Genomic DNA, 26,430 nt, shown 5'->3' on the forward strand with positions numbered 1-26,430 from the left:
GAATACGGCTTGCGTAATGGCAGCTTGACCTTCGACCGCTTTTGGATAGGAATCTTTTTCGACTAATGTAATATACGCACCAGGGATCATGTTTTGTGCATTAATTTCTGCGACGGCCAATCGGATGGCGGATATGCCACTAAAATACATAAACTAAGTCAATACCCTTTTTTTTTTTTGTCGTTGTTATTGCATTATGGATTATACCTCATCGTCATAATTTTAGTTCTGTTATTATCGTTTTGATGAAATGGGAGCAAAACACCGACTTTAAGCTCGACTAAGGATTCATCTTTAAACGAAGGATTGATAAAAGTTGTACCTTTTCTCCTTGTCACAGAAAATGTGTAGTTGTTATATGCATCGTAGCAGTGAAATGGGCTGGAATTCTGTATATTATTTTCATCAATCAAGGATGGATTATTATAAAATTTGGGTTGCTCTACTGATGATACATTATTATCCATTATACAGATGACAAATAAAATAAAAAGTGAAAGGAAGAAAAAAAAAAAAAAAAAAAAAGGAACAAATCAAGGGAAGTAGATCAACAACACGTTATATACTTATTTTTGTATAAATATGTTTTAAAAGGGGAATGAAATAAGTAATTATAAAAATAAAAAAGGGATGTATGTTTTGCAGTGTATATGTGATTCGAATTGAGACAAGGGGTCTTATTGGTAAAAAAAAAAAAAGGATGCTTTACTGAATAAAAAGGGGACGGTTTAAACCAGGAGAAAACAGAAATTACTATTACATAATAAGAAGAGAGGGCTGGTACCCGATACTAACCTATTCTGGTTGTTACAATAGCTGCTAATAAGTTTATTCTGGTTACGGATCAAAACTTCATGTCACTCAGCCAAATATTTATATAGCATTCAGTTGAATCTGAATACCATCTAAAAAAAACAGTGCCTCAGTAGCTTGGGTAGACTCACTTCATCTTTTGCTATCTATTCTGGCATAAAAAAACAGTAGATCCTATCCAATCTTCAAATCATAAAGGGTCCGAGCGCTGGGGGGGGGGGGATAGGCTAAAAATTGCCTTTTTGGAATTTAGGTTAGATGAATACAAAAGGGAACTTTATTTAATGAGTTGAGGGGATATAAAAGGATTAGGATAATGATGGTAAACCGGTATTTTTCTTGTTTACACTCTCACAGTAGTCTCAACATGATAAATTGTATGCTTTTTTGCCTTGTGGCTTTGTGAGTACCCGAATGCTTTTTTCGTTCATTTTGAGTTTTGGAACTCGTCCAACAGGTCTATTGATTTAGCTGTGAGAACTAAAATTTGAACTCATCCAGTTTATCACAAAAGAAACAAGAAATGTGTGTCCACGAGAGGTTATTTCTAACTTCTTCGATGAGGTGTCATGAATACTTGGTTCAGTGGTGCTGGAGAATGGCTCAAGGGATCTACGATATCTTCAAGTCAAGTCTCAAGGAAAGAATATTTTCTTTTGTTGGTATATAAAATGATTCAAGGACCTTGGCTGAAAGCGTAACAAGATGTAACTTCCATACGTAAAGACATTTCGAAGTGCCTGTCAAATAATCAAATTCAAGTAAATCGGCTGGAATATATGATTATGTCACCTTTTGTGAGTACATTATGTTTTTATATGACCAAATTTGTCTGATCATAGTCATTTACCATCCGATCACAGTCATTTCTGGGTTAAGTAACCGCTGTTTCCCTTAAAATCGAAAGCAAGAACTTGATTATCAGAATCGTTAGTCAATGAATTGATGTATCTAACTATTTACACGAATTGATCCTTGCATTGTTGCTTTGTTGTTACATGATCACTGAAGCGGTTTCATCCTCCTTTTTGAATTTAATGCTACAAAGTTCAACTGTTCTCTTCAAGCGTTCACAACTCACCAACAGACCGATTCTTTGACCGTATTCCGTAAGCTCCTGCTCTTGATCCACAATGCTTCTAACAGTATTTTTTGTTGCTACAGAGATACTTTCACCATTTGACAGAATAAATTTCGTGTCATCCAACATACTTGGATAAACGTGGCAATTCTAAAGCTAATATATAAGCAAAAAAAAAAGTTTCGACTTATGAAGGGGTGCACGTGCTAGATGAAGCCAACGCTGGGTAAAATCATTTTTTCTTGGTGGAAACCTCTATCAAGTCTTCGAATTTTCAAGGATATGAAAATTCTGATTCCGATGCAGAGGTCTTCCAGAACTTGAACCCACAATCCCTGATAACAAAATAAGTATATTCATACTTTATGACAAGAATAACACAACTTACATGATTTCTACAACGTTCAACAGTTGATATTTGGCTGAAAGTTGTTCGGTCTCTTTATATTTCAGTTCTTCAATTTGCGTACGAAGCTGATACGCATCAACTTTCATTAAGCATGGGGTTTGAGGTCGTCCAGAAGTTTCACGATTTTAACATTCATAATTTCATCGTGGGCAATTAAGTCTGACGTCTCCTTTCTAGTACAATTGATGTTTTTCATTTCTGCGGGAGAAATCAGCTCATCATAAACGTCTCTCATTTTCGGACTAGCGAAATTCAATATGTTGGATAGAGAGAGTTTGAGTAATTCAATGGAAACACAGTCGACTTTATCTCGTTTTAAAATAGAGTAGACATTCTTGTGGGGAATATACTTTAAATTTGCATTGTCGTCTAGCCCAGAAGTTTGGATACAAAGAAGTAATACGAAGGCAAGTAGACGCACGTATAGCATCTTTCATCTATTCAAACCCTTACGGCTATTGGTTTGTGGATCGGTACATTATCCATAGCCATCCATTTCTACTGTAAATATGCGTAACTCGACTGTGATTAGGCGCCCATTTTCTGCTCTGAGTTCAAAAGTTTCATGATCGCCATCTCCCTGATCCTGCTCATAAACTCAGAAATCAATACAGTACTGATATCTCGAGTCCATCGATTTCTCTATCTCGTTCGCCTTCTGTGGTATATCCCTCTTTGCTTTCTACATCACTTACGCTTCGCAATAAGCTTGCGCTGAACTCTCAGCTTGATCACCCACTGCCTAGATTGAAGCGGCAGAAATCTGAGCTTTTGATAGTTTCCAAAGGAAAAATAAAAACGGCTTTACGTGAACACTATTACGGCTTTGGCTTGCGCGTATATTCATTCGAACACGATTTTTGTTTGTGTGGCACTAATTTAGAAAAAGTGAGTTAGTTCAAGTAAATAGCTTAGAGAACAAATTCAAGTTTACTTGGGAGGAGTTGGCGAGGCTGTTCTCACAGTTGTGTCAGAATTATTGTAGTAATTGATTCATTTAATCTGCAATTGAAGGCTGACCTTTTCAAAATGGACAATGTTTTAAAAGTAAAGTAAAGATCTTGGGTGGTTCTTACTGTATAGAACCTATACCCATATTTAATTTGTCACCCTGCCAGGCCAGATTCCATTGTATTGACTAGAAAACAGGTTTCGGTAAAAGTTTCTTTTGTAATGACTACTGACAAGTCTTAAGGACAGTTAATAAAAAAAAAAGTAGCACGGAAAATTTTGATTGAGCTAAAAAAAATTGATTTCTATTTTAGAAAATCTTGATTTTTAAACGCAAATGTATGTATGAAAGATGAAACAAGCAATTAAATCATCCTGACATAAGCTTGTTTATCAGCCTATAAATAAAGCTGGTTCACACACTTTATTCCTCCCTTTTTCTTTTCCTTTAACATACTTCTATCGAATGAAAGTAACCAATATTGTAAAAAGGTTAGTTAGTAATGACTCTTGTTTCTTTCGAAAGACGCTAAATCTAAAAAAGATATATTGGGGCTGCGGCTAGTCTTTGCTATAGGAGGGCGACCTCCCAGGCAGAGAGTTCTTGAGTTTTATAACTCACGAACCGTAAATGGCTGTGTTTGCACTGTAAATAGTTGTGATCATACTGGCTTGCTGGCTTTAACCAGAATTGCTGTAAGTGGTATAAAAAAAATACGTTTAAAAAAAAAATACGGAGGTCTAGACATTTCACATTTACTCACAGAACAAATGCATCTGTAGGTTGTTGAGAACGACGGGGTTTTCGTCGATGGTTCTGAGGAATCAGTTGGTACAATCATCAAGAATGCTGCCATCAGGAAGCATTCAATTTACCACCTTCTTGATTGAAACCAACAATCAATAGTATGGTATGTACTTGTATATTAAACAGTTTTTTTTATTTTTATTATTCTGATGTATTTGAAAACAGCCTCGGTTTAAACTCTATCATTGATCTTTCTGCCAAGCATCCTGAACGCCAAACGACGTTGTTTAGCAAAAAACAATGGATAGACATAACCAGCAAATGCCCTCCATACACGTTGGACGATACCTTATATCGTAGTGTTGACGAAGCTGTAAATTCATTTTTCGATCAGTATGATTCTAGACATTCTACAACAAGAAACTGGAATTCAATGTACCGGCAAATCATCACTCTTAAAGGCCAATATAATGCAGAATTGAATGATTCCTTTCGCGATATTGATTTCTGTATATATTTCTACGAATCACTTCTCATGCTGCAAAAATACCATGAGTGTCTTTGTTGAGGATATCATAGATACAATAATAAAGTTAATTGTCGCATCACATTAAGGATGGATAATAATTTAAAAAGTTAATCGTGAATCACACATTACCCCCGCTTATTCTCATTCTACCGTTGAAGTGTCTGTACACAGGGTACAACCCTGTGGCGAGTAAATATTTATTACTGTTGATCCCTCTGATTAATATTTATATACTCAGTATGGAAGGGCTAAATTTAAAGACATGTTGATTATTTATTATCACCAGGTTATTACATCATGATCTAATAAGGCGCTTAATATTCTTCCTGGAACTATCAAGTTCTTCATGTGAATATCCATAGTTTTTTCTCATAGACCATAATACGTTATCTTTTTTTTCGTCCATAATAAAGTGGTATTCAAGTTCTAACAGTATCACTTTAGGTTTTACTTTAATTTTGTTCTCCATGCAAAACATTGCTGATAAAGTATGTTTATGTAATAAATTTACTTTTTTTTAAATACACATTTACTCGGAAATGTCTAGAACTCCGTATTTTTCTCAAACGTATTTTTTAGAATCATGTGATGGTCTACACATAAGTCTTTACGTCGATTGACATGTCATATCGTCTAAACTTCTTAGGATCATTGATTTTTGCTTTCCAGAAAATATGCTTCACTGTCATTACAGGCTACTACTGGAACGTAGATAGACAATTACCAAGTTTTGATTTGCTTGAGAGGTTTGCATATGTTTCTATTTTAAGTAAAGACCCAGACATTATGAAAGATGAAACAGGTAATTAAATCATTCTGACATAAGCTCTTGTTTATCAGCCTACAAATAAAGCTGTTTCACACACTTTATTCTTCTCCCTTTTCTTTTCCTATAACATATTTTTTCTATCTTATGAAAGTAACCAATATTGTAAAAAAAAAGGTGAGTTAGTAATGACTCTTGTTTCTTTCAAAAGACGCTAAATCAAAAAAAAGATATATTGCGGCTGCGGCTAGTCTTTGCTATAGGAAGGCGACATCCTAGGCAGGGTTCTGGAGTTTTTCGAACTCACAGCCTGTGAATAACAGGTGTTACACCGTAAATGGTTGGACCTATACTGGCCTGCTGGTCCTGGCCAGGATCTCTGTAAGTCTGGTTTTAAAAAAAAAATACGGAGGTCTAGACATTTCCCATTTACTCACACAGAACAAATACATCTTTAGGTTGTTGATAATGACGGTGTCTTTATCGATGGTTTTGAAGATCCAGTAGGCACCATTATCAAGAGTGCTGCAATTAGAAAGCTTTCTTGATTCTACCGCCGGTAACGGTTTTATTAAACCCCCTACCGGCGGTAACGGTGTCAGCTTAGACCGATACCGGCCGGTTAACTTTTTTGGCGGTCTAAGCTTTACGGCTACCGCCGGAAAGTTTTTTTTCGTGAAAGAAGGCGTGAATTACAAGACGTTTTTATTGCTTTCGACATGGAGAAGCAAATGGAGGAAAAAGTCCAAATGAAAGAAAAACAGCTAAAAAAAAAATTAATTGAAAAAAAACAAATATCACAAGCAGATAGAACTGCTAATAAAGCATATTATATAATAAATTGATTTTTTTTAATACACATAAAGAGTTAAACGACTACCTAGATAGCTATTCTAAAAAATTGAACAACTGGTAAAGAAATATATACATTTGCAAGCAACCAACATCATGATCCTATCGATGAGTGAATTTAAATTGAAGTGGATCGATGAAAGCATTATTAGAGCTGCAGAACTATTCCTTTACAATAATAACCTAGAACTAAACGGGTACTCTGAATCTGATTTGCTGCATAAAGTATGGCCTTTTCGTTTACAGAGCTTTTAAAGATAGAAACATCAGGATTGTTCTTGGTGAGCCGAGTAGTATTCATTTAACCCAAGGCGGGAAACAAAGTATTTTTTAGATCCATTCCAAAGTCCAGTGTTGCTGTTTCTTCGAAAAGAAATGAAGAAAGAGGTTTGGAGGCGATGAATAAGAGACCCTGAAAAGCCACAGGTGCCAAAGCTGACATCTTATTTAGATATGGTAACTTAAAGCTAGGAGCATGTGAAGTCGGTAAAGATAATGTAACAATGGCCGATGATAACTAAATACATTGACGACGGTCTTTTCAAATTACCCAAGACACTCAAAGATATGCTTGCAACGTTCAGTCAAAAAAAAAAAAAAATCCAGCCCAACTAAATTATATTAGTACCGTGGGTTTCTTGATGATGGGTAAAATAGTATAACGTATAGGTATACAAATATTTACTAACAATTTAACTAGTTAGGCTTGTCGATGGAGCCCGTGGTCGTAGATTGCCCTTACGGTAGTGCAAGCAGCGCAGCCATTGAATATGTGTATTGCTCTTTTACTGCTAGGTATCTTTTTTTTCTTCTTCTTCTTCTTCTTACTTTACGGGCATCATGCTAATAATGTTTATTATATCCATATAAATGTGTGGGCGGGGATCGGACTGTATTTAATTAATATCGCTGAGCATGAGCATTGTGGAATTTGTCATGAGAGCAGGAAGAAGACATATCTTTAATGACAGCGCCTTCTTGGAATCAGAACTACTACTAAAAAAAAAAGTAACGGCTTGCGTAGAAGCTGTTACCCGATACTGACCTATGCTGGGTTGTTACAATAGTTGCTAATAAGTTTATACTGGCTACGACGGATCAAAACTTGTTACTTGGCCAAATATTTATATAGCATTCAGTTGAATTTGAATACCATCTAAAAGAAAAATCAGTGCTTTCATACCTTGGGAGGTAAACCCCTCTTCAACATATTTTGCTAAATCTATTCAAGATATAGACAAATTGGCAATCTTTTCAATGATAAAGGGTCTGAGCGGTAAAAAAAAAAAAAATTAGCTTTTCGGAATTTGTAGGTTTTAGATAGATGAATACAAAATAGTAACTTTATTTTAATGAGTTGAGGGGGATATAAATGGATTGGGATAATGATGATAAACCGGTATTTTTCTTGTTTACACTTTCACAGTAGTCGCAACATGATAAATTGTTTTCTTTTTCGTCTTGTGGCTTTGTGGGTAACATATTTGGTGTAAAAATCGATGATGAGGCAGTGGAAGTGGTATATAAGGAAGATGTTGTTAGGGATGGTATATCATCCATGAGCGATATCTGTTTATTGAATGTGATGGAAGATGTTTTTGGAGCAAAGAAAGATTGAAAGTTATGGCTTGAATCACTGTCGGCATCTCTTGAATAGCAATCTACAGAGCAATATAAAGAGTCCTACGAAAAGAACATCAGCTCAATGAATAAATGAGATAGGTTGAGGGTTGGATTTACTTACGGATTGACAAGAGATGGCTTTATCACAGACAGTACACCAATTTAAATCGCACATATTTTGTATAAGGTTTATAAGAAAGAAATGTGGTTGATGTATTGAGTATATTAAATTTTTTTTTTTTTTTATTCATGTTCAAAAATTTTTGAAGCTATCATCATAATGGAAAATTTTCGTGACTGTAATGACAGAAATTTTATTCTTCCATGTTATCTGCTTCAGTTTGGTCTTCAGGTTTAGGAGAAGAAGGTTTAGAAATATTGACGAGATCTGCGGCTAATTTAGTTTCGATGATTGAATTTCCGTTAGCTGATTGGGATGTGGATACAGTGGCGATATCCGCTACGACAGCCATCTCGTTATTCGTACTAGTTGTGACGGGTATACTATTATTCATCATCATCATCTCTTGGGTCTCTGCTACTTGATTCTCTTGTTCGGATTCTGTTTGATTTGGGTTGTAAATGTTGCTAGCCATTTGCCAGACTTGTACAATATTGTCATCAGCTGTACTAGATAACACCCAAGGTTCTGCAGGATTCCAACCAAAGTCTGAAATTTTATTTGTATGACCGCCGTGCATAAACTATTTTTAAAACAAAAATTTTCAGTAGAGTGGTCAATGCTAAATATTCAATCTATATATATATATATAATTACGAGAAGTTCAGGTGGTCCATCCTCAGCTTCTTCAGGTGTTTGAGGTGTATCAATTTTAGAAAGGTCCCAAACAAGGATTCTTCTATCACTACTAGCTGTTGCCAAGACGGAATCGTGGTGTGGTGACCAAGCCAACTGAAGAATTTCAGACTGATGAGCTCTTAAACTATGTAAAGGTGACTTGAGGTTACGCAAATCCCATAATGCAGCAGTCTATAACAGGTTTTTTTTTTTTAGTTTTAAAGTGATGTAACTTCATTATTTTTTTTTTACCTTATCGCCTGAACCCGTTGCAAGTACCCATTCACTACTAGGTGCAAAGGCAACACAGTTCACTTCGGCCTCGTGTGCTTGAATATTATGGATTGGCTTATTCGAATCGTTTCTTGCATCCCAACTGGACAGATATCATTTTTAATATATATTGTCAAAGGTTCCCCCCACACACACACACGTTTAAATTTAAATCCTTACATCATTAATCTGGCATCATCTCCGACAGAGGCAAATATCGATTCGAACTTTGTATGCCATGCCACATCCTATTATTTATCAAACGAATCAATCTAGTATCCCATCAAGGGGGAGGGCCCTAAAAAAAATGGAAAATATATGTACCTCAACACCAGTTGTATGTGCCGAGTATGTACGAATGGGTTCTAATTCGCGGTTCTCTTTGGTAGTTCCTCCAATATCCCATTGACAAATTTTAGAATCAAAGCCAGCACTTAATAAATGACTAGCATTATGCTTATGAGGGCTCCAAGCTAAACCATAACTATTATATAAAAAAAAATAAAAAAAAATTAAAGAGGGACCTTATTAGTACTGAATAAGACATAGGGAGGAGAGTCCTGCCTTTTTTTTTTTTTTTTTTTACCCTTCCTTATGATGTCCAGTTAATCTCAAGGTGGGGTTAAACTTTTCGTTTTCTTTAGGCATGGGCTCAAAAGTGGTGCGATCGAATACGTAAACATCACCTGTTCTTGACTTTGTTGCAATGATGTCTGGGTTTTCAATTTGGTAACGAGCTCTGTTGACCTCTCCATCATGAAGGATCTTTTGTGTAATCTTTATAAAAGTTTCATTCTCCTTCTCGTCTGCACACAGAAAGGTAAGTACAGAAAAAGTAGTATAAAAGTGGGGGGGGGATTATTTTACCGGCAAGTTCTTCCATGGGAGTGTCTTCGGATTTGTTTTCTTTAGGGAATCGAACGGAAGCGATTTGTAAATAGTTGGGTTCGTCGTCGTTTGTGTGTGTTCCTAATAATAAACGTTGCGTCTTGTAGTTTTTGTCAGGAAGCCTATAAGAAAGAGGGGAATGTTATTGAGGGGAGGAGGTCAAGATGAGGGTGTGTTTCTTGTTTACTCTTCTACGTCGGGAAACCATTGACAGGTCAAACTAGGCCATTCTAACGCGTGTGTGACAACAAGGTCATAAAGAAAAGGCGAGTTCTTTTTCCACATTTTATACTCCTCGTTAATGAGTTTCTCATTCTCTTCCTCTGTTCTACTTTCAAGTTCTAATAAGAATATACATTAGACTTCTGTCTCTTTTTTTTTTTTTTTTGTCTTGACTAGTTCATTGGATTTCTTTTCTTTTACCGTAATCCATGACGCGCCACTAAAGGTTTTCTTTTTTGGTTGCAACTGGGGGATAAACAAAAAGGAAAATCGTTCAAAAGATGGTGTTTTCCCCCGTCGACCCAGTCACAATCATTGGTGACACCCAACGCGTGATTTTTTTTTTTTTCTTGCTTTCCCTTTTTCCTCCCCGCGTTATATATATATATAAAAAAAAAAAAAAAAAATTATGACCAGTGCAGCCGTCAAACGAAGATTGTCAGACACAACCAATGTGCAACCCAATAAGACAATAAAGACAGAAGATAAAGAACATCGCTTAGAACATGTGTTTGAGAATATGAGATTAAGAAGAATTGTCAAGGAAAACCATGGTGGAGATATCAACCAACTTGCCTTCTTTTTCAACAACAAAAACTTTAATGCCCCTTTTGGTCTTGATCAGGTCAAGACATTTGATAAGCGTGGTGCTGTTCAACGTGAAAGTACAGATACCAGTAATATATTGGCCACCGTGGGTGGTTGTGAGGTAAAAAAAAAAAAAGAAACATACGGCTCCCCCCCCCCCCTCATATATACTTTTGTTAAACCCCATACCATTATAGCTTAGTATCTACGATAATGAACATTGTGGTGACCATTTGGATATCATGTCCAACTTTGACTTGACACCACCGTCAGCAATGAACGATGAAGAGGAAACGAGTAACAAGACAACGCTGGAAACATTTTGTTGGTTGTATAGGGAAAGAGACGGTTTATTAGCTGTGGGAGGAACCGATGGCCTTGTTCGTATTATTAGTGTTGCTAATTCGGAAGAGATCAGTATATTGAAAGGACATACCAGTAAGTAGCTAATATTGTGTCGATATATTCGATTTTTGAGACCACTGACAAGATCATCCTATTATTAGAACTTATTTACGATGTACAATCACACCCCCAAAGCGACAACATCATTTTATCAACATCAAAGGATGGAACGGTCAGATTATGGGATGTGGATCAAAGTAAATGTATAGCGATTTTTGAGGCTGATGCCACTGTCACTGTATGCTATTCAAAGAAAAAGAGAGGAGGAGGAGGGAGGATAGACAGGGTTTTGATATACTAAAATGTGTCTTACATAGTGTTTTAACCCTTCAGGCGAATCATTTGTATCTGGTAATGCAAGAGGTGAGATTCGTGTGTGGAATGTTCCTTCAACAACAGAGACGATGGATGATGAGCCAATTACTGTTCAAAAGAAGGATTCACATCTTGTGAGAAAGATGCATGGTGATAGTTATATTGGTAAGGAGGGGGGAATCATTTACCTACTTTTTTTTTTATCATTAGGTAGGAAATACTCATATCCCTTTCTTATAGATTGCATTCGCATGGCCAACGGTAACGTGATGACAAAATCCATTAATGGCAAAATTGAATGTTGGAACTTGGAAACCGAAAAAGTAAGACAACCTTACATAGATACTGCAGAAAAAAAAAAATGAATTAAATAAGCCCTGATATTTTTTGTATGAAATTAGACGGTCCGATCATATAAAATTAGAACGGGTGAAAACTATTGTCGATTCGATGTCAGTTTGGATGAACTTTTCTTTTGTGTTGGATCGAGCCAGGGTATGGTTTATGTGTATAATATCAAGACAGGCAAAATCGTGACAGAACTGGGTCATCGACGAGCTACCAAGGCTGTGAAATGTTGCGTCTTCTCTCGTGATTCTCGGTAAGATTCAAAAAAAAGAAAAAAAAAACTGTTACTCATTATTGCCTTACTAGTCAAATTATTACTGGTAGTGAGGATGGTTTTATTATGAGATATGATTACATTGATAGTGATACACTTGCAGAGTGGAAAAACTGGACGAGGGACGATTAAATTCCTTGTGCCTTGTTTTTTTAAAAAAAAAATAATTACTCAATAAAACCAAATTGTAAATACTTTTTTTTTTTTTTGTATCTTCTTTTTTGAGTTGGAACTTACAAAATGGACAAGCAAACTAAATATGTGGAGTGTCGAAAACGAAATGAGCAACAGCTTCTAAAAATAAGAAGCCTTGGTACACTTGAATCCTGCTTTTTTTTTTCAACTGAACACGACCTTCATTAAACACACACACATACACCCCTTTTCTTTATTTAGAGACCCAAATTCTCCATGCAAAGCAGTTATTACAACAAGAACACCAAGAGGCCACGGCAATACGAGATAAAAATAACACCTATAAAGCAATGACCCTCCAGCAAGAACAGTACCAACTTCAATTATCCGCCGCCCACGACAGAGCCTCTTTAATAACTCCCTTAGCAAAACCATTGCCCATCGGTAGTAAGCGCGACCTGACGGAAATACTCGCCATTACCCATGAAAAGATTTACCAAAAGATACACGATCTGATCCGTACCCAATGGAACGATAATCGATCCTTGCCAGCTTCAAAGCTGTCTGTGATCAGACAACAAATTTCTCGTTTACCCGATTTGCCATCGGAGCAACCGCTTCTTGAGATAAGTGAAAGTCTCCTATCGTCCTTGCAGGATCTCCATGCCCAACTTGAACTGTCTTACCACTTGCAACATCAAGGCATTGACCAACAAAAGAAGCAATTCATAAACGAGTTTCAATCGCACCGTCTGGCAAAGACCGCTTCGTTGCAAAAGACACTGGAAGAACTGAATGAAGAATATAAGGAGTCGGAAAAGGCGTTGGTGCAGCGTGTAAGGGAATTGTATGACGACCCAGCTATTCAATCACTCGTAATGTAATGCATCTTGATTTTTTTTTTCTTGTATTCAACCCAGTAGTTACGGGAGGGGCTGATCATTTTTATGTAGTAAATCCAAGAGACTGAAAGCTTTAACTTGTCGGGTGAAGACCGAATTAGGTTATATGGCACTTCAACCTGACATTTTATTCAAGCAAATTCAAAAAATCGAGAGCCAGGATCCACCACCAGGAGTAGTAGTGAAAAAGGACTCTGTCCCGCTAGAAGAAATTATAGTAAGTCTCTTTTTTAAATGCAATGAAACGAGTTAAAAAAAACAGGGCCCTTTTTTTTAAAAAAAAAAGAAAATGAAAAACAGGGTTTAAAAGATAAGATTTTATTGTTGCTTGAAACAAACAAACAAATTCATGAAGATTTAACAAGACAATGGAAAGAAGTAAGTTGCATACTTCCAAAATAAAAAGAAAGTCTAATGAGGTAACCCTATCGCTACTAGATAAACAAAGGACGCCTCACACAAGTGGATCAATGTATGGAAAGAATAGAGACAGCAAAATTGAAAATCAAGAAGGATAAAGTGGTTCAAGAAATCGATAGCATGACACCCAATGAACTATTGGAAACAAAAAATGTCATGAGCCCTCATACCTCTATCGTATGCCTTGTCAAAATAAATAAAGTAGCCGTACTAACTTTTTTTCTTATAGTCGACTATTCAATTGGTCAATAAAATCATGGAGTCCATCCGGTCTGGTAAAAAAAAAGTCCTTTTTAAAAAAAAACACATGCTGATGAACTGATATTGGGTGCTGTAGTGAATGAATTTGAAAAAGATGGGATTGCACAAGTATGTTCTGATATTAGGAAAACATTGGATTCTCTTTTAGAGAAATGGAGTACGTCCTTAGATAAACAGGATATTCCAATTTTAACAAGCGTGCCTACATGTCACGATGGAATTGACAATGTGATACAATCCATCGATGCCATACGATGTAAGTATGATGTTTATTTAATCTTTATTCGGTGTATTCAATTAAATGCTATTAGTGAATTTTCAAGAAAAGGAACGCTCTTATAAGCAAATCCAGCAACAAAAATTTCAAACATTGCTTCAATCCACAAATACGATTGAAAATGAAATTCTGCATACAGAAAATGCATTAGAAGAACGGTAAGATTATACATGTTCTTGTTTTCCACCCTTCACTCACCCCCGCTCTCTCCTCAGTCAACTGATTTCAAAAATCGGTCAATCTTTTATCATCAAAAATAAATCGTTTGATGAATGGTTGGACGAGCTTGAAAAAAAGAATTAGTTTATGTCTGCAGTTTATTATTATTAAAAAATAGAAGGTCCTACCCTTATCATCAAACAGATACTAAAAGGTTATTCGCTATAAAATTATACAATCACAACATTTGGAGAATTCACAAGACATTTTTTTTTGTTATTATTATTATTTTGATAGAGAAGATTAATAAATTAATATGAAGGGTTAAAAAATAAATATAAAGTGGGAACATTAAACTAGTATCTCTTTTGGAACTTGATATCCAATGCTTGAGGTGCAATGATACCCACACCAAAGCAAACCACACGCTCTTTATGAATAGAATTCTCGGGAGTTTCCCAAGTATACTTGCGCACTTTATATATATATATATTTAAACCATGGTTAGTTTCTTTTTTTTTTTACCTTGCACAGATGAAAAATAATTAAATTTCTACTTACATAACATGGAAAGCATGACACGTTGTTCACTTAAACTGAAATTCATACCGATACATTGTCTTCCTCCATTACCAAATGGAAGCCAAGGCAAACCTTCTCCTACCTCTCTGACGGCTTCTCCATCCTCTGCGAATCTATCGGGATCAAACTTTTGAGAGTCCTTCCAGATATTATCATTGTGTTGGATATCAAACATGTTGACGGTGATCCATGTTCCCTTGGGAATAAAAGTATTGGACAAGTAAGTGTCTTCTGTTGCCACACGAGGTAAAATACGAGGTGTGGGGCCATTGATACGAAGTGTCTCCTTCATTATTTGATTGATATACGTCATTCTTCTGGTCTCTTCAAGTGTAGGTAAGACATCCTCGGGCTCATCGCCCAAGATATGAATGGCTTCCTCTCTTGCCTTTTGTTGAATATCCTAAATCCACAAAAAAAAATATGAATACTCTCTTTTTCCCCCTCTTCTTGCTTTTGTTTACTCACGGGATTTTGTGCCAAATAATGGATTGCAAAAGCTAAAGCGGATGAAGTAGTATCATGACCTAATTATTTGTATTGTTAGTAGCATGCCATACAAAAAAAAAAAATGTGTGTGCATTTTACCAGCCAAGAAAAAGACACACAAATTACTCTACAAAAAGAAAGAATCAGATGAGATTTATGAATATGGGGGGGGGGGAATGACGTTAAAAGGTTACCTTTAATTCTTCATTATCCATGATTCCTTCACCTCTCTCTTCAGCTTCAATCATGAGACCTAATAAATCTCTTTCGTTTTCTTCCAAGGCATCATTTGTCACACCTTGTTTGATGGCAGCGCGCTTCTTTGCGATTACATCATCCAGCATGCTCAAAAAGATATCGAGTTCCTTATGAATCTTGGCACGTTGAGGGAACCAACTAAGCCATTTGGTGTCAAAGGAAGGGAAGAAATGGAATTTGGGGTCACGTAAACCGAGATTGATTTGACTGTAACGTTGAACCCATTCGTTCTTTTCGTCAGTGAGGGCGTTAAAGTCGAAATCTAACGGTGTGTGTGTGATTAAGTATGACTAGGCTCTCTCTCTCTCTCTCTCTCTCTCTAATGAGTGGATAGTTTACCAAAACCTGCTTTTCCAATGGCATCCAAAGTCCAACGTTCTAATAAATCAGTGATGATGATGGTTTCGCCCATACCTTCCATGACCTTGAACATATCTTGGGTTAATTTTCCAAACAACTTGACAGGCATGGAACGATGGAAAGCGGGATTAGCAACTTTTCTTTGGGCCTTCCATTCATGACCGTTGAGAACCAACATATTGGGACCACCAATAAATTTACCCTGGATGGTCTCCTTGTGTCCGTTTTGTGGTACAACCTTTGGAAACAATTCTACAATAGTAGGAATTTTTAGGTTGGATCACATACCTTCCACTTTTTTTTTTTTCAAAACTTACCTGTCTTTAAGAAGAAACGCTTTGCATCTTCGGGGTTAGCAATATGTAATGCCCAGCCAAATCTGCCTTGCTCCTGTATTATATCAAAATATAAGTAACTGGGGGGAAGTCTTTTTTTTTTTTTGAAGTGTAAATAAAAATCAAACCATGAAAAGTCCAGGATGTCCCTTCTTGGTGAGTTCAGGGAGATGAACACGGTAAGCACGGTCCCAAACGGGCTCATAGACCAATGAGGACCAAACAGCGCCCAAGTGGCCAAAGTAAGGGATATGACGAAGCTTTTTGGGGGGTTTAAGCAGTTCAGTGATAAAATAAACAACCGACATGGCAACAGCGGCACTAATGGCGATGGATTTATTCTTTTTTGTTAATCTGGGTACGATGTGCTTGTTAAAGATCACGAGTGCGTTTTCCAACGGCACTTTTAAGAATTCATGTTGTAAAAGAGACATGGGTTAAGTTAATGTAACAAAGAGTTGGGGGGAATGCGTGAAATGAGCATCAAGATCAGTATGTTTTTTCCCCCTTTTTATAACCATAACTTAAAAGCGGGCAAGCAATATATTTAAGCTTTTTTTTTTTTTTTACTTTTTGTATCATGGTTTTGAGAATAACCGACCCAATGAAATAGACCTTTTTGTCTTACAAGAATAACATGGAATTGAAGTAGTGAAATAAGCACATGTTTTTTATTTGTATTTTGTAAGGCAGTACAAAGGTTATCTGAACCTTTGACATGATGGATGGTAGGGACTACACTGGAAATGATACAATGCAAAAATAAGTTGGACAAAAGGAAAAAAAGACTGTCAAAAAAAAACAATGGGCCTCCCTCAATTTTTATAAGAAAAACCTCTTGCGAGTAATTGAAAGGTCGATCCAAGGTCAGACCCTGACATAGTGCATGGCGTGCATACTTATTTGGGCTGTTAAGATTAGTCCGTGCTGCACTGAGTAACGTTGGACAACAACCCTTTTTCCGGAAGATCTTTTTTTATTTTTTTGTACATTTATTTATGGATGAATCCGAGAAAAAAAGGCAGTAAAGAGGAATCCCCTCCTAGAAGTCATATTTTTGTGTTTCTTTGTACAGAAAAAAAAAAAAAAATTAGTTTGAAGCTTGAGAAAAATATAAAACAAGGCACTCTTTAGAAAAAAAAAAGAATAAATATTAGTTTACTTAATGCAAAAAAAAAAAAAAAAAAAAAAAAAAAAAAAGTTGAACCCGTTCCTAAGTCCATAAGAATGAGTTAACTGCCTCGACCTTACTCTTTTGTTTTTATATTGGACGTTTTACAGACAAGTCAGCCTCGCTTGAAGACACACGTTTGTGACGTACTGTGTTCATTCTTTTATCCACATTTGGGTCCTTCAGCGACCTCCATACGCTTATTAAATCCTTTGAATAGACTCACTTCATGTCAACACACATGTATCTTTTGGAGAGGGCTTGTCTAGGATAGATTGGTCTCAATTTGAAACAACACGGTACAATATCAGTTTCTATATATGTATTAGGGTGAAAAGACGGATTTTAATCTTTATGAGACAGCATGATTTTTACTCACTACTGCCTATTATATAAAAAAAATGAAAAGGGGAGAGGGGCGGGGAGGAGAAGGATTCTTTTGTTGCTAAATAGGTGTAGATGGAAAATACTTAATGTATGACCAAAAATATATACATGTGAATAAGAAAAAAGAAAATTGCCTTGGCAAACTCTTTATAAAAAAAAGTCTTTCTAGATTGACATTTACTACCGGTTTACAATAAGTTTAGGAATATCTGGGAAGGCAAAGACGCTATTTATAAATTGTAGAAAAGAATTTTGCTGAAAAATCAATGCAAAGTCTTTACATTATGTGCTACAAGAAAAAAAAGGGAGGGTCTATTGTCTTCTTTTACCGCTTGGCACCCTCCCAATCTGTTGCTCCTCCAAATTGTCTTGTTCTTTAAAAAGAAATGCTCACCCCCCATTTCTACAGCGGAAAAAAATAGTACTGCATCTAAAAAAAATCACTGTAAAAATTGATGGGTTGACATGAATGACAATTCACAAAAAGTACAAAAGAGAATTAAATAAAAGAAAAAATGGGATGACCGTAAGTGTGTATGACCAAAAAAATCTTTTTTTGGGAGGTGAAAAGTGATAACCTCTTTTGTCCGCTGTACTTCCCAAGCCTATATATACGAAAATTTAATGTAACTTTTTTAAATGAACCCAAAGAAAGATTGGATTTTATTAAAGTGGTACAGTGCTTCGATTGGTAATTGCATCCCTAATAGAATAAAATTAAAATTAAGTTAGAACACAAAAATATGCAACCTGTCCCTCCTCACCGTCAATTGGTCACTTTCTTATAAACTACGTTTAAACAAAAAACTGTTTATAAATAAACAAAAAGTTGAGGCAGAAAAGGATGTGACGAAAACATAAAGCGAGTGCTGAAAAACCTTAATTATAATCACTGAATAAGCATGACTTCCCCTCCCCCAGTTTAGTTGATACATTTACTGGCTTTCGTACTGCTCATTTATCATGATAATGGCCTCATTTACTTTTTTTTTTTTTTCCTTTTCGTTCGACGGGTATGCCGATTATTTTCCGAAGAAGTCAATAGGGTTACTGTTTGTGCCTTACTGTCTGAATTAAATTTATATATGAATATGCTACTTGAAGCCAAACCATCTTCATGGATGATTTGAAGGACCTATAATTTCTTGTTTCTGTCGTCAATCCAACGTACGGTAGTCATGGTAGTTTTTCGTACAAACTACACAATAAAATTGTGGGTTTTATTATAAATGCTCTGGGCGCCCCTTGTCCGTACCAGTTCCAAGTTGGTTGTGAAACCAAAAGAAAAAAGGCTATGCTTGCCGTCTTTATTATCAAAACAGATGATCAAGTAGAAATGAGTTACGTGACTTGCATAGGATCGCATCTGATGAAAAAAATCTGTGATTTCAGATTTTAAAAAAAAAAGCCCTTTTTTGATAAAGTCGTTCACTTCATCCTATAAGAACATCTCCGTAGTTACCTGTAACAAAAAAAAAAGTTTTTGGATCAAACGTACAGTAGACAAACAAAAAAAACCAAAAAAAAAAAAAAGAAGAGTAAAGCAGCGTTTGAAAGCTTATTTACGTGTGCATGAACGAAAATTATCCTCAATGATCTGACTGTCATCTTCGAATTCTTGTTTGAATATGTTTTTTTTTGTATATCCTCCAGCCACGACATTATACCCCCTTGCTGCCTATGGAAACTGGAAATGTGGGAGTGTATATTATTCGAGCTAGAAGGAAGAACCTAGTTGAATAAAGCTTGGCTAGATTGGCTGTTGCAATATTATTGAAATTAGGTCCTGAATGAGATGGGTGCCACTGTTACTGATATCATTGTCATTCAAAGCTCTGATTTAGTAATAGGGGATTGTAATATCTCATTCGTGCTAAACCTCTTTTCAAGTCTAGTAAATCAAGAAAAAAAAATCATTCATGCATTGAAAGACTCTCATGTTTTACAAAATAAAAAGGGGACGCCGTTTATCAAATTGTGCATTAGTTTTTTTTTTAGATGGATTGGGTTTACTAGTTGGGATTTTGATAAGATACAGCCAATGTAACAATAAATACAGATTAAATACACTAGATGAAAAGTCATTCTTCAAGAGGTCTTTTTTTTTTAAAAATCAAAGCCTTTTTTGACAGCAGAAGCATATATACACTCTAGTCAAACAAAGTGACGTGAAACGGAGTTTGGATAATGAGGCAAAAAAAAAGACTTGCTTTTTTTTTTTCATAAACACATTTTTTTTTTTTCATTTCTACTAATTGTTGAATAATTAAGAACTAAAAATGTCATCCAAAGTGCAAAAGATTATGGTTCAACCCATTGTAAGAATCCACGTTACTCTCCTTCTTTATATTACCGTGCTTATTATTAACCTCTTTTATAAAAAAAAAAAATAGAATCTGATTTTCAGATACCTTCAAAACGTAAGAAATGAGAGATCAATCGCATGTTTGTTTTTACTAATATTTTTTTGTTTTTTTTTACCATCCTGTAGAAATCCAGAGTTCAGATCTGGTTATTCGATAAGACTGATATGAGAATTGAAGGACAAATTATTGTAAGTGGGGACTTCATCCCTTGTTCTTCATTATTTTAAACGCGCGTTTTTTTCTTTGGGTTAGGGTTTTGATGAGTTTATGAACTTGGTGCTTGAAGACGGTGAAGAGTTTGATACCAAGAACAATACAAGAGTCAAAATTGGTAAAAAGAAGCTGCATATTAAGTTGAGAATAAAACGGACTAACAGAGAGTTATATTAGGTCGACTCATGTTGAAGGGAGATAACATTACTTTAATACAAGGTGTTGACAATTAAGGCTCACCCCCCCCCCAACCCCCTTTTTTTTTAACCAAAAAAATATTTTATCCCCTTTTTTTCTTTTTTACAAAATAAAGAAAGAGAAAGAAGCACATATTACAGCGAGTTATATCTTTTTGAAGGGGCTCCTATGTCATATCTAGTGGTGCTTGTCATGCGACGGGGAAAAAAAAGCCAGTCAGCCAGCCGAGGGAAAATATCGCGTGAACAAATGTAGGTTAATTAGAGTGGAAAAGGATACAAAATGCAAAGTGAGAGAGAAAGAGAGGTGTCCGTGCACCCTAGGCTTTTTACCAGTTAAAATGAGATTTGGAAAGGGGGGAGAGAGAGAGAGAGATACAGCACGGGTCGGAAATCACGGTCCATATGACCAAGTATGTGAGGGGTATATAAGGGGTGTGTCTATGTGCTGTCAGAAAATATGTCAATGTATGAAAAAAAGAGAGGGGTGTGTGTGTGTGTGTGCGTGGATAATGTATATTCCATATTGCGACGGTTAATCTATTTTGTTTATCAGCGCAACCAAAAAAGTCGCGTCGGATGAAGAGAGAGAGAGAGGGGAGTATAGTGATTTTTTTTTTACACGGGGTTTAGAAAAGGCGGACATAAGCTGAGAGTTTTAGGAAAAAGGAGTGTTTCATTTGATAATTTCGATTATCAAATCATTTTACACACACAGAGGCAAAAAAAAAAAATAACAAACATCAGATGAAACTCTTTCTCTTTCTCTCCTTTATTTACCATCTTACTGGCCCTGTGTGTGTGTTTAGATGGCTGTGGCGCTTTTTCTTTTTTTTTTATTTGTATAAAAAAATAAATATTTATTAGGTACACGCCACATCCTTTGACGTGCTTAAATTTCTTTTGAAGCACTTTTTTATAAAGGTGTGACACATATTCGTTTCCAATCCGATCTACAATTGCCAAGTGTTTTACAATAAAACCCATTCGCGCGCGCCATTTACCATCGAGAAGGAAAGTGACACAGGATGAAAAAGGGCGATGGGAAAAAATCCCTTTTTCCCATCGTAGTACAATGATTAATCTATTTTTCATTTTCTTTAAATTACATTTTCAAATTACAAATGCAAGGGGGTTTATAGAATTATCCCATCATATTAAAAAAAAAAAAAGAGAGAGAGAGTTATTTGTTTAAATAAAAAAAAAGTAGATTATTATTATTAAAAGAGTACAAGAAGGGAAGGGGGGGGGGATTTAAAAAAAAAATATGAAGTTTTTTTTTTTTTTTTTTTTTTCAACAAAAAAGAATTTTTTTTTCCTTTTTCAATTTAAAAAAAAAAAAAAACTATTTAAAGCAAAGCAGCAGCAACGGCACCGGCAACAGCCATGGCACCAACGGCAGCAACGTTCTTGTTGGCACCGGAGGTGGCAGAGGCAGCAGGAGCAGAAGTAGAGGCAGAGGCAGAAGGCTTACCACTAGCAGCGGCAGAAGAGACAGCAGCGGGCTTACCAGAGGAAGCAGCAGAAGCAGCAGGTGCAACAGCAGCAGAGGAAGAAGCAGCAGCAGCAGGAGCACTGGCAGCTATATATACAAAAAGAACGAATTAGTCTCTATTCATTGGTAATTGAACATTTAATAAAAAGTCATACCGCTAGAGGCAGGAGCAGCAGCACCACCGGTAGCAGCTTGGATGGTGAAGAAAGGAGAGTAGGTATCATTGGGAGAAGAACCGAAAGAGAGAGCATCTATAAAGGGAATGATTAGGACATAAATAATTGATGTGTTAAAATGTGATGTGTACTTACAATCGGTACCGGCAGCAAGGTCAGCGGGAACATTCCAGGTATAAGTACCAGTGGTGGCAGGGACAGCAGTAGCAACGGTGTTCAAGAAAGCTAAAGCAACTTGATCACCCTTACGAAGGTCAATGGTGGAAATAACACCATCAACAGGAGCCCAGACAATTTGAGTACTGGCACCAGCAACAATAACTTGGTTAGAAGCGGGTCTGCTGGAAACAATCTTTTGAGCAGAAGCAACGGCAGCAGCAACAGCGAAAATGGCGGCGAAAATAGACTTCATATTTAATTAAAAGGAAAGTTGTATTAGGAGATGTTAAAAGAAGAAGAAAGGAAAAAAGATATTTTTTTTAACTTTTTATATAATAATAAAGGGGACAAGCAGTGGGGGAGATTGAAAATGGATTTTTCAACCTCTCTCCCCGGGAACATGTCACACAAGAAATTAAAAATACCTTTTTGTTTGTGCTCGCACATACCCTTTTTCAGATTTACCATGAGTTAAAAAAAGTGATACCAAATAACCCTTTTTAAGATTCCGTCATCATTTTCCAAAAGTTTCAATAAAAAGGAGGTTCCCCTTTCATTTCTTCTTCTTCTCTTTATTGTTCAATTATGAGCTCATCTTTTTCACTTGTGAGCAAACAGTCAAAAAAAAAAGAACTGCTTCCAAAAAAAAAAATCATAAAAAAAAAAAAGAAGCACTGTGTTCCCCTCTTTTTTTTTTTTTTCTTAAGTAGGCAATAAAATAAAATAAAAAAAAAAAATGGGTGCGTGTATACCAAGATTATTATTTTTCTTCTCTTTTTTTCTCTCTCTCTCTCTCTCTCTATTTTAAATTTTTTTATTTATTTTTCCCCATCTCTGCGCATTTACACATAAAAGCACATGCTGGAAGAAGAAGAGTATGCGGATGGAGAGAGTTTATTTGAACAAGAGTTTTCAGAACAAGACGTACTACCATTTTTGTTACAGGCACAAGATATCATTTCTAAACTTGAGTCGAGAGTTGTAGAGTTAGAAAGCGATTTATCCGTGAGTGTTTCCCTTCTTTTTTTTTTTTTGTCTTTCTCTAATAATCCTCATTTAGACCATCCACCGTAAATATGAGCATGACCGCCACGATTGGCTGGTAGGTCTCTCACAAAAGGATCAATATATTAATCATCTATCGGGTAAGCTCGAAAGGAGCGAGTTCAACACCAAGGAAACCATTGTTTTATTATCCGAACTAGCTACAGACGATATCGATGGAGAATCTATCAAATCTACCATCACCCTTTGTCTCAACTACCTAAGACAACAAACAGATGCACCCCTCAAAGAAGAGGATGATTTAGAAGAAGGCGAACTAGAACGCCGACAAGCCGCCGTCACCCAATGGAGAAGGAGAAAGAGTAGTGCCGACATACCAGACCATTCTTCAATCACCAACACCACCACCACAACACCTACTTTTAAATCATGTGATCAACATGCTGTCAACAACAACAACAACAATAATAATAATAATCATAATTCCTTAGATGGCCTCTCCTCTCTCTGCTCTTCTTCCTCTCTTTCTTCTTTATCACATGATGTTGTAGAACCTACCTTTTTGATCAATAATGATGATGACACTGATAGTTTCTGCATCAACTGTAAACAGCTCTTGACTCAGTTGGATGGTCAGATAGAACAAAAGGCTTATTTAAAAAGAGACCTCAATTCACTTGCATCTGCCCTCTCTGAAGAAGAAGAAATTAGATCCACCATTGAACAAGATAAAGAAGCACTCGAAATAGATGTAGGAGACATCACTTCTTCTTTATTCTCCTCTCTCAATCATATCCTCATGGATGAAGTCACAGACCGTGATGGTCTTGTTCAGATCCATCGTGAAACAGGTGGTAAACTCACTTCTGTCCTAGACGCTTGGGACACCAGAGATAACCGTCTGAAACAACTCAAAGATCTCTTGATCCAACTGGATTCCGTAGTGCATCAAAGTGCTAACGGAAGCTGCACACTTGCACATCGTTATTCTCAACCTCAACCCATTGTCTCTCGTTTAGCTAACCGTATCTCACATCCATTACGTTTCTCATCCATCGACCTAAGTCCAAAGCCTTCGAATACCAATACCGTCCGTATCGATGGATTTATCCTGACAGAATTCACAGATCACCTGAAAATTGTGACTGATACATCCACCACGATTCCACCCACACTCTTTATGAAACGAGTGCTTCTGGAAGATATTGAACCCTGTTTGTTCTTTCCACAATCACAAGGTTGGTGGAAATCACCGTGGTTTAAAAAGAAGCTGATTGATGCCATCTCTCGTAATAAGTGTGAGATTCAAGGCTGGCATGATTCACATCATAACAGTAGCGTCTTTTCCAATTATACCAACACCACCAATTCCTCCTCCTCCGTGACCACTTCACCTGCCACTAGCCATTGCTCTTCACAACAGAGCTTGCCTCCCATGGCACCCAAGACAAAATGCGCTTGTTGTAATCTATTGCGTGTATGTGAGTACAAGATGCGTCTACCGATGCCAAATACTTCAAACAAGCTTAAAAAAGTCAACACGGTGCAACCATGGTTACCCATCGACCGTTTCTGTCGAGACCGATTGGTGGCTGTCTGTGGGTTCTATAGCTTTATGTCACATCTCAAGCTGATGATGAGTACACCCACCTTAACAGTTTTTAAGCAAATGATGCATCATCGACGTAAGATGGCGTTGGCCCGTGTTGGATCTATCGGTTTATTTGTGGAGGAAGATGAAAGCGATTACAATGATATCATCAATAAACGACTCAGTAGTGGTGGTGGTAGTATAAGACAACGAAGAAGAAATCGAGAAAGTTTAGTTTTGGATCATTCAGGAAGTGGAAGTGATACAGCAAGTATTGTCAGTGTCAGTGAGATGCAAGGCTTAGAAGGTCAAATCGTCATTGTTCATTAGTCTTTTCTCTTTTTTTTTTTTTTTTTTTTTTTTTTTCTTTGGAAAAAAAAAAATGTATATTCCCTTTTCTCTCTCCTTTTACCCTCTCTCTCTCTCTCTTTAGATATCCCTACCACCTTTGATTATTATTTCTTTTTACATTCATTATATACCACACACACACCCTTTTCTTTAGAATTTTACAAAACACAATTAAAATTTCGATTTGGCCTGAAACACCATCTTTTTTTTTTTTTGCATGACTGTCCAATCAAAAAAAAAACAATTCCCTTTATGTATACCGACTCTCTTCTATTATTTATATTATATTCCTCTCAGGAAATATTTTTTTTTTGTTACATGATAAGCCCAAATCCCCCCCCCCCATTTCCGTTTTTCGCCTCACTAAAGTGGCATTGTTCACCCCCCCCCCCAATCAAATCATCCCGTTACTTTATTTTTTTTAAAAAAATAAAAATATGGGCAGTAAACTGCGCTCAAAAAAGGGTGTCCCCCAACAGTTCCAAATTAAAACGCGCCCCGATGTATAGGATCATCTAAGCTTGTCAAGAGGTCATTTTTTTTTTCCAAAATTACACATCAATGTCATTTATATAAAGACCTTCCCTTCTAAAAATAATAAACCTACACAAACCCCCCTCTTCATTGACAGAGAGGCATGTTACTACTACTAGGTGTCATGGATGACCAAAAATTGCATGATGAAATAAAATAAACAAAAAAAAAAAAAATATCATGCGGTTTGAACTCAGGGCACAAACCCTGTGTTGAAGGGGCGGAGTCAATAATAAGGGCGACACACACAACACAGTCCTTTTGTGTAAACAGTGCTAAAACCAAAAAAGTGACACATACCAATGAAAATGGTAAACATTATATTTTTAGTAGGGTAAACGAGTTTCTAATTAAAAGTAAAGGATTTAGACTTTTTTCAGGGAAAATAATAATGATTCAGTAACAAAAAAAAAAAAAAAAAAAAAAAAAAATTTACTGGTAAAAAAAAAAAGTGTGTGGGCAATTCGGGGGGGAAATTTGATAAGAGTTTATAAATTAATTGCATTTTTTTAGATAAATTAAAAAAAAAAAAAAGGTTTGGGCAACACAAAACAATATGCAACCAATCGAAGCACTGTACTACCTTATATAAATCCAATTTTTCCTTTTGGTTCATTTATATGAGTTACATTTCATTTCATTTTGCAATAAAAAAAAAAAAAAGGGTCTAATATCACACATCAAAAATGTGCGCGCGCCTTTTAACCATTGGAAATACGGCAT

General features: G+C 36.2%; 9 protein-coding genes across 9 annotated transcripts; 5 read left to right on the plus strand and 4 right to left on the minus strand.

Annotated features, from left to right (window-relative positions):
• Positions 1-29: 29 nt before the first annotated feature.
• On the minus strand, positions 30-692 carry EV154DRAFT_584515 (uncharacterized protein; the record flags this gene model as incomplete). The annotated part of the gene is made up of 2 exons (XM_051606738.1): positions 208-692; positions 30-139 (listed from the first exon to the last, which is right to left on the minus strand). Coding segments are annotated over exons 1-2 (370 nt in total), but the record flags the coding sequence as incomplete, so codon positions are not given.
• Positions 693-4,065: 3,373 nt separating this feature from the next.
• Positions 4,066-4,698, plus strand: EV154DRAFT_557271 (uncharacterized protein; the record flags this gene model as incomplete). Its single annotated transcript, XM_051605416.1, has 2 exons — positions 4,066-4,160; positions 4,228-4,698. 2 exons carry the CDS (start codon positions 4,066-4,068, stop codon positions 4,568-4,570), a joined length of 438 nt encoding a protein of 145 aa, XP_051450140.1. The 3' UTR covers positions 4,571-4,698.
• A 3,223-nt stretch (positions 4,699-7,921) lies between these two features.
• On the minus strand, positions 7,922-10,361 carry EV154DRAFT_533620 (WD40-repeat-containing domain protein). Its single transcript, XM_051603989.1, has 9 exons — positions 10,156-10,361; positions 9,920-10,073; positions 9,712-9,854; positions 9,431-9,650; positions 9,169-9,328; positions 9,025-9,092; positions 8,824-8,947; positions 8,551-8,763; positions 7,922-8,476 (listed from the first exon to the last, which is right to left on the minus strand). The coding sequence occupies exons 1-9, from the start codon at positions 10,163-10,165 to the stop codon at positions 8,087-8,089; spliced, it is 1,482 nt and encodes a 493-aa protein (XP_051450141.1). The 5' UTR covers positions 10,166-10,361; the 3' UTR covers positions 7,922-8,086.
• On the plus strand, positions 10,290-12,095 carry EV154DRAFT_166804 (WD40-repeat-containing domain protein). The gene is made up of 6 exons (XM_051594189.1): positions 10,290-10,663; positions 10,740-10,980; positions 11,049-11,185; positions 11,265-11,427; positions 11,503-11,863; positions 11,917-12,095. The coding sequence occupies exons 1-5, from the start codon at positions 10,364-10,366 to the stop codon at positions 11,625-11,627; spliced, it is 966 nt and encodes a 321-aa protein (XP_051450142.1). The 5' UTR covers positions 10,290-10,363; the 3' UTR covers positions 11,628-11,863; positions 11,917-12,095.
• EV154DRAFT_533634 (uncharacterized protein) lies at positions 12,084-14,303 on the plus strand. Its single transcript, XM_051603990.1, has 8 exons — positions 12,084-12,899; positions 12,973-13,138; positions 13,222-13,299; positions 13,360-13,518; positions 13,571-13,616; positions 13,679-13,858; positions 13,914-14,037; positions 14,095-14,303. Exons 1-8 carry the CDS (start codon positions 12,370-12,372, stop codon positions 14,180-14,182), a joined length of 1,371 nt encoding a protein of 456 aa, XP_051450143.1. The 5' UTR covers positions 12,084-12,369; the 3' UTR covers positions 14,183-14,303.
• EV154DRAFT_533639 (cytochrome P450) lies at positions 14,304-16,591 on the minus strand. The gene is made up of 8 exons (XM_051603991.1): positions 16,191-16,591; positions 16,045-16,117; positions 15,707-15,979; positions 15,304-15,629; positions 15,209-15,236; positions 15,089-15,147; positions 14,600-15,023; positions 14,304-14,513 (listed from the first exon to the last, which is right to left on the minus strand). The coding sequence occupies exons 1-8, from the start codon at positions 16,494-16,496 to the stop codon at positions 14,395-14,397; spliced, it is 1,608 nt and encodes a 535-aa protein (XP_051450144.1). The 5' UTR covers positions 16,497-16,591; the 3' UTR covers positions 14,304-14,394.
• Positions 16,592-19,851: 3,260 nt separating this feature from the next.
• EV154DRAFT_533643 (small nuclear ribonucleoprotein-like protein E) lies at positions 19,852-20,578 on the plus strand. Its single transcript, XM_051603992.1, has 5 exons — positions 19,852-19,938; positions 20,014-20,040; positions 20,112-20,174; positions 20,239-20,317; positions 20,377-20,578. The coding sequence occupies exons 1-5, from the start codon at positions 19,900-19,902 to the stop codon at positions 20,430-20,432; spliced, it is 264 nt and encodes an 87-aa protein (XP_051450145.1). The 5' UTR covers positions 19,852-19,899; the 3' UTR covers positions 20,433-20,578.
• Positions 20,579-21,581: 1,003 nt separating this feature from the next.
• Positions 21,582-22,622, minus strand: EV154DRAFT_608250 (uncharacterized protein). The gene is made up of 3 exons (XM_051607667.1): positions 22,203-22,622; positions 22,047-22,142; positions 21,582-21,978 (listed from the first exon to the last, which is right to left on the minus strand). Exons 1-3 carry the CDS (start codon positions 22,477-22,479, stop codon positions 21,746-21,748), a joined length of 606 nt encoding a protein of 201 aa, XP_051450146.1. The 5' UTR covers positions 22,480-22,622; the 3' UTR covers positions 21,582-21,745.
• Positions 22,623-23,006: 384 nt separating this feature from the next.
• EV154DRAFT_167071 (uncharacterized protein) lies at positions 23,007-25,289 on the plus strand. Its single transcript, XM_051594190.1, has 2 exons — positions 23,007-23,231; positions 23,287-25,289. The coding sequence occupies exons 1-2, from the start codon at positions 23,085-23,087 to the stop codon at positions 25,150-25,152; spliced, it is 2,013 nt and encodes a 670-aa protein (XP_051450147.1). The 5' UTR covers positions 23,007-23,084; the 3' UTR covers positions 25,153-25,289.
• The last annotated feature ends 1,141 nt before the right edge of the window (positions 25,290-26,430 follow it).

Source organism: Mucor mucedo (genome assembly GCF_025094135.1).
Source record: "Mucor mucedo strain NRRL 3635 chromosome Unknown EV154scaffold_287, whole genome shotgun sequence".
NCBI classification, from domain to species: domain Eukaryota; kingdom Fungi; phylum Mucoromycota; class Mucoromycetes; order Mucorales; family Mucoraceae; genus Mucor; species Mucor mucedo.

What these genes read in the sequence shown, in the direction of transcription:
- EV154DRAFT_608250 (XM_051607667.1), bottom strand. Translation starts at nt 22,479, where the DNA reads ATGAAGTCTATTTTCGCCGCCATTTTCGCTGTTGCTGCTGCCGTTGCT. An exon ending in CCTTGCTGCCGGTACCGATT is followed by an intron (nt 22,143 to 22,202) that starts GTAAGTACACAT and finishes TTCCCTTTATAG; the next exon opens with ATGCTCTCTCTTTCGGTTCT. An exon ending in TGCTGCTCCTGCCTCTAGCG is followed by an intron (nt 21,979 to 22,046) that starts GTATGACTTTTT and finishes TTGTATATATAG; the next exon opens with CTGCCAGTGCTCCTGCTGCT.
- EV154DRAFT_166804 (XM_051594189.1), top strand. Translation starts at nt 10,364, where the DNA reads ATGACCAGTGCAGCCGTCAAACGAAGATTGTCAGACACAACCAATGTG. An exon ending in TATATTGAAAGGACATACCA is followed by an intron (nt 10,981 to 11,048) that starts GTAAGTAGCTAA and finishes TCCTATTATTAG; the next exon opens with AACTTATTTACGATGTACAA. An exon ending in GCATGGTGATAGTTATATTG is followed by an intron (nt 11,428 to 11,502) that starts GTAAGGAGGGGG and finishes CCTTTCTTATAG; the next exon opens with ATTGCATTCGCATGGCCAAC.
- EV154DRAFT_167071 (XM_051594190.1), top strand. Translation starts at nt 23,085, where the DNA reads ATGCTGGAAGAAGAAGAGTATGCGGATGGAGAGAGTTTATTTGAACAA. An exon ending in AGTTAGAAAGCGATTTATCC is followed by an intron (nt 23,232 to 23,286) that starts GTGAGTGTTTCC and finishes ATCCTCATTTAG; the next exon opens with ACCATCCACCGTAAATATGA.
- EV154DRAFT_533643 (XM_051603992.1), top strand. Translation starts at nt 19,900, where the DNA reads ATGTCATCCAAAGTGCAAAAGATTATGGTTCAACCCATT. An exon ending in AGATTATGGTTCAACCCATT is followed by an intron (nt 19,939 to 20,013) that starts GTAAGAATCCAC and finishes AAAAAAAAATAG; the next exon opens with AATCTGATTTTCAGATACCT. An exon ending in GAATTGAAGGACAAATTATT is followed by an intron (nt 20,175 to 20,238) that starts GTAAGTGGGGAC and finishes TCTTTGGGTTAG; the next exon opens with GGTTTTGATGAGTTTATGAA.
- EV154DRAFT_533620 (XM_051603989.1), bottom strand. An exon ending in ACTGGACATCATAAGGAAGG is followed by an intron (nt 9,329 to 9,430) that starts GTAAAAAAAAAA and finishes TTTATATAATAG; the next exon opens with TTATGGTTTAGCTTGGAGCC. An exon ending in CACATACAACTGGTGTTGAG is followed by an intron (nt 9,093 to 9,168) that starts GTACATATATTT and finishes GATAAATAATAG; the next exon opens with GATGTGGCATGGCATACAAA.
- EV154DRAFT_533634 (XM_051603990.1), top strand. Translation starts at nt 12,370, where the DNA reads ATGACCCTCCAGCAAGAACAGTACCAACTTCAATTATCCGCCGCCCAC. An exon ending in GCTATTCAATCACTCGTAAT is followed by an intron (nt 12,900 to 12,972) that starts GTAATGCATCTT and finishes ATTTTTATGTAG; the next exon opens with TAAATCCAAGAGACTGAAAG. An exon ending in TGAGCCCTCATACCTCTATC is followed by an intron (nt 13,519 to 13,570) that starts GTATGCCTTGTC and finishes TTTTTCTTATAG; the next exon opens with TCGACTATTCAATTGGTCAA.
- EV154DRAFT_533639 (XM_051603991.1), bottom strand. Translation starts at nt 16,496, where the DNA reads ATGTCTCTTTTACAACATGAATTCTTAAAAGTGCCGTTGGAAAACGCA. An exon ending in GCGTTTCTTCTTAAAGACAG is followed by an intron (nt 15,980 to 16,044) that starts GTAAGTTTTGAA and finishes CTACTATTGTAG; the next exon opens with AATTGTTTCCAAAGGTTGTA. An exon ending in TGTCATGCTTTCCATGTTAT is followed by an intron (nt 14,514 to 14,599) that starts GTAAGTAGAAAT and finishes ATATATATAAAG; the next exon opens with TGCGCAAGTATACTTGGGAA.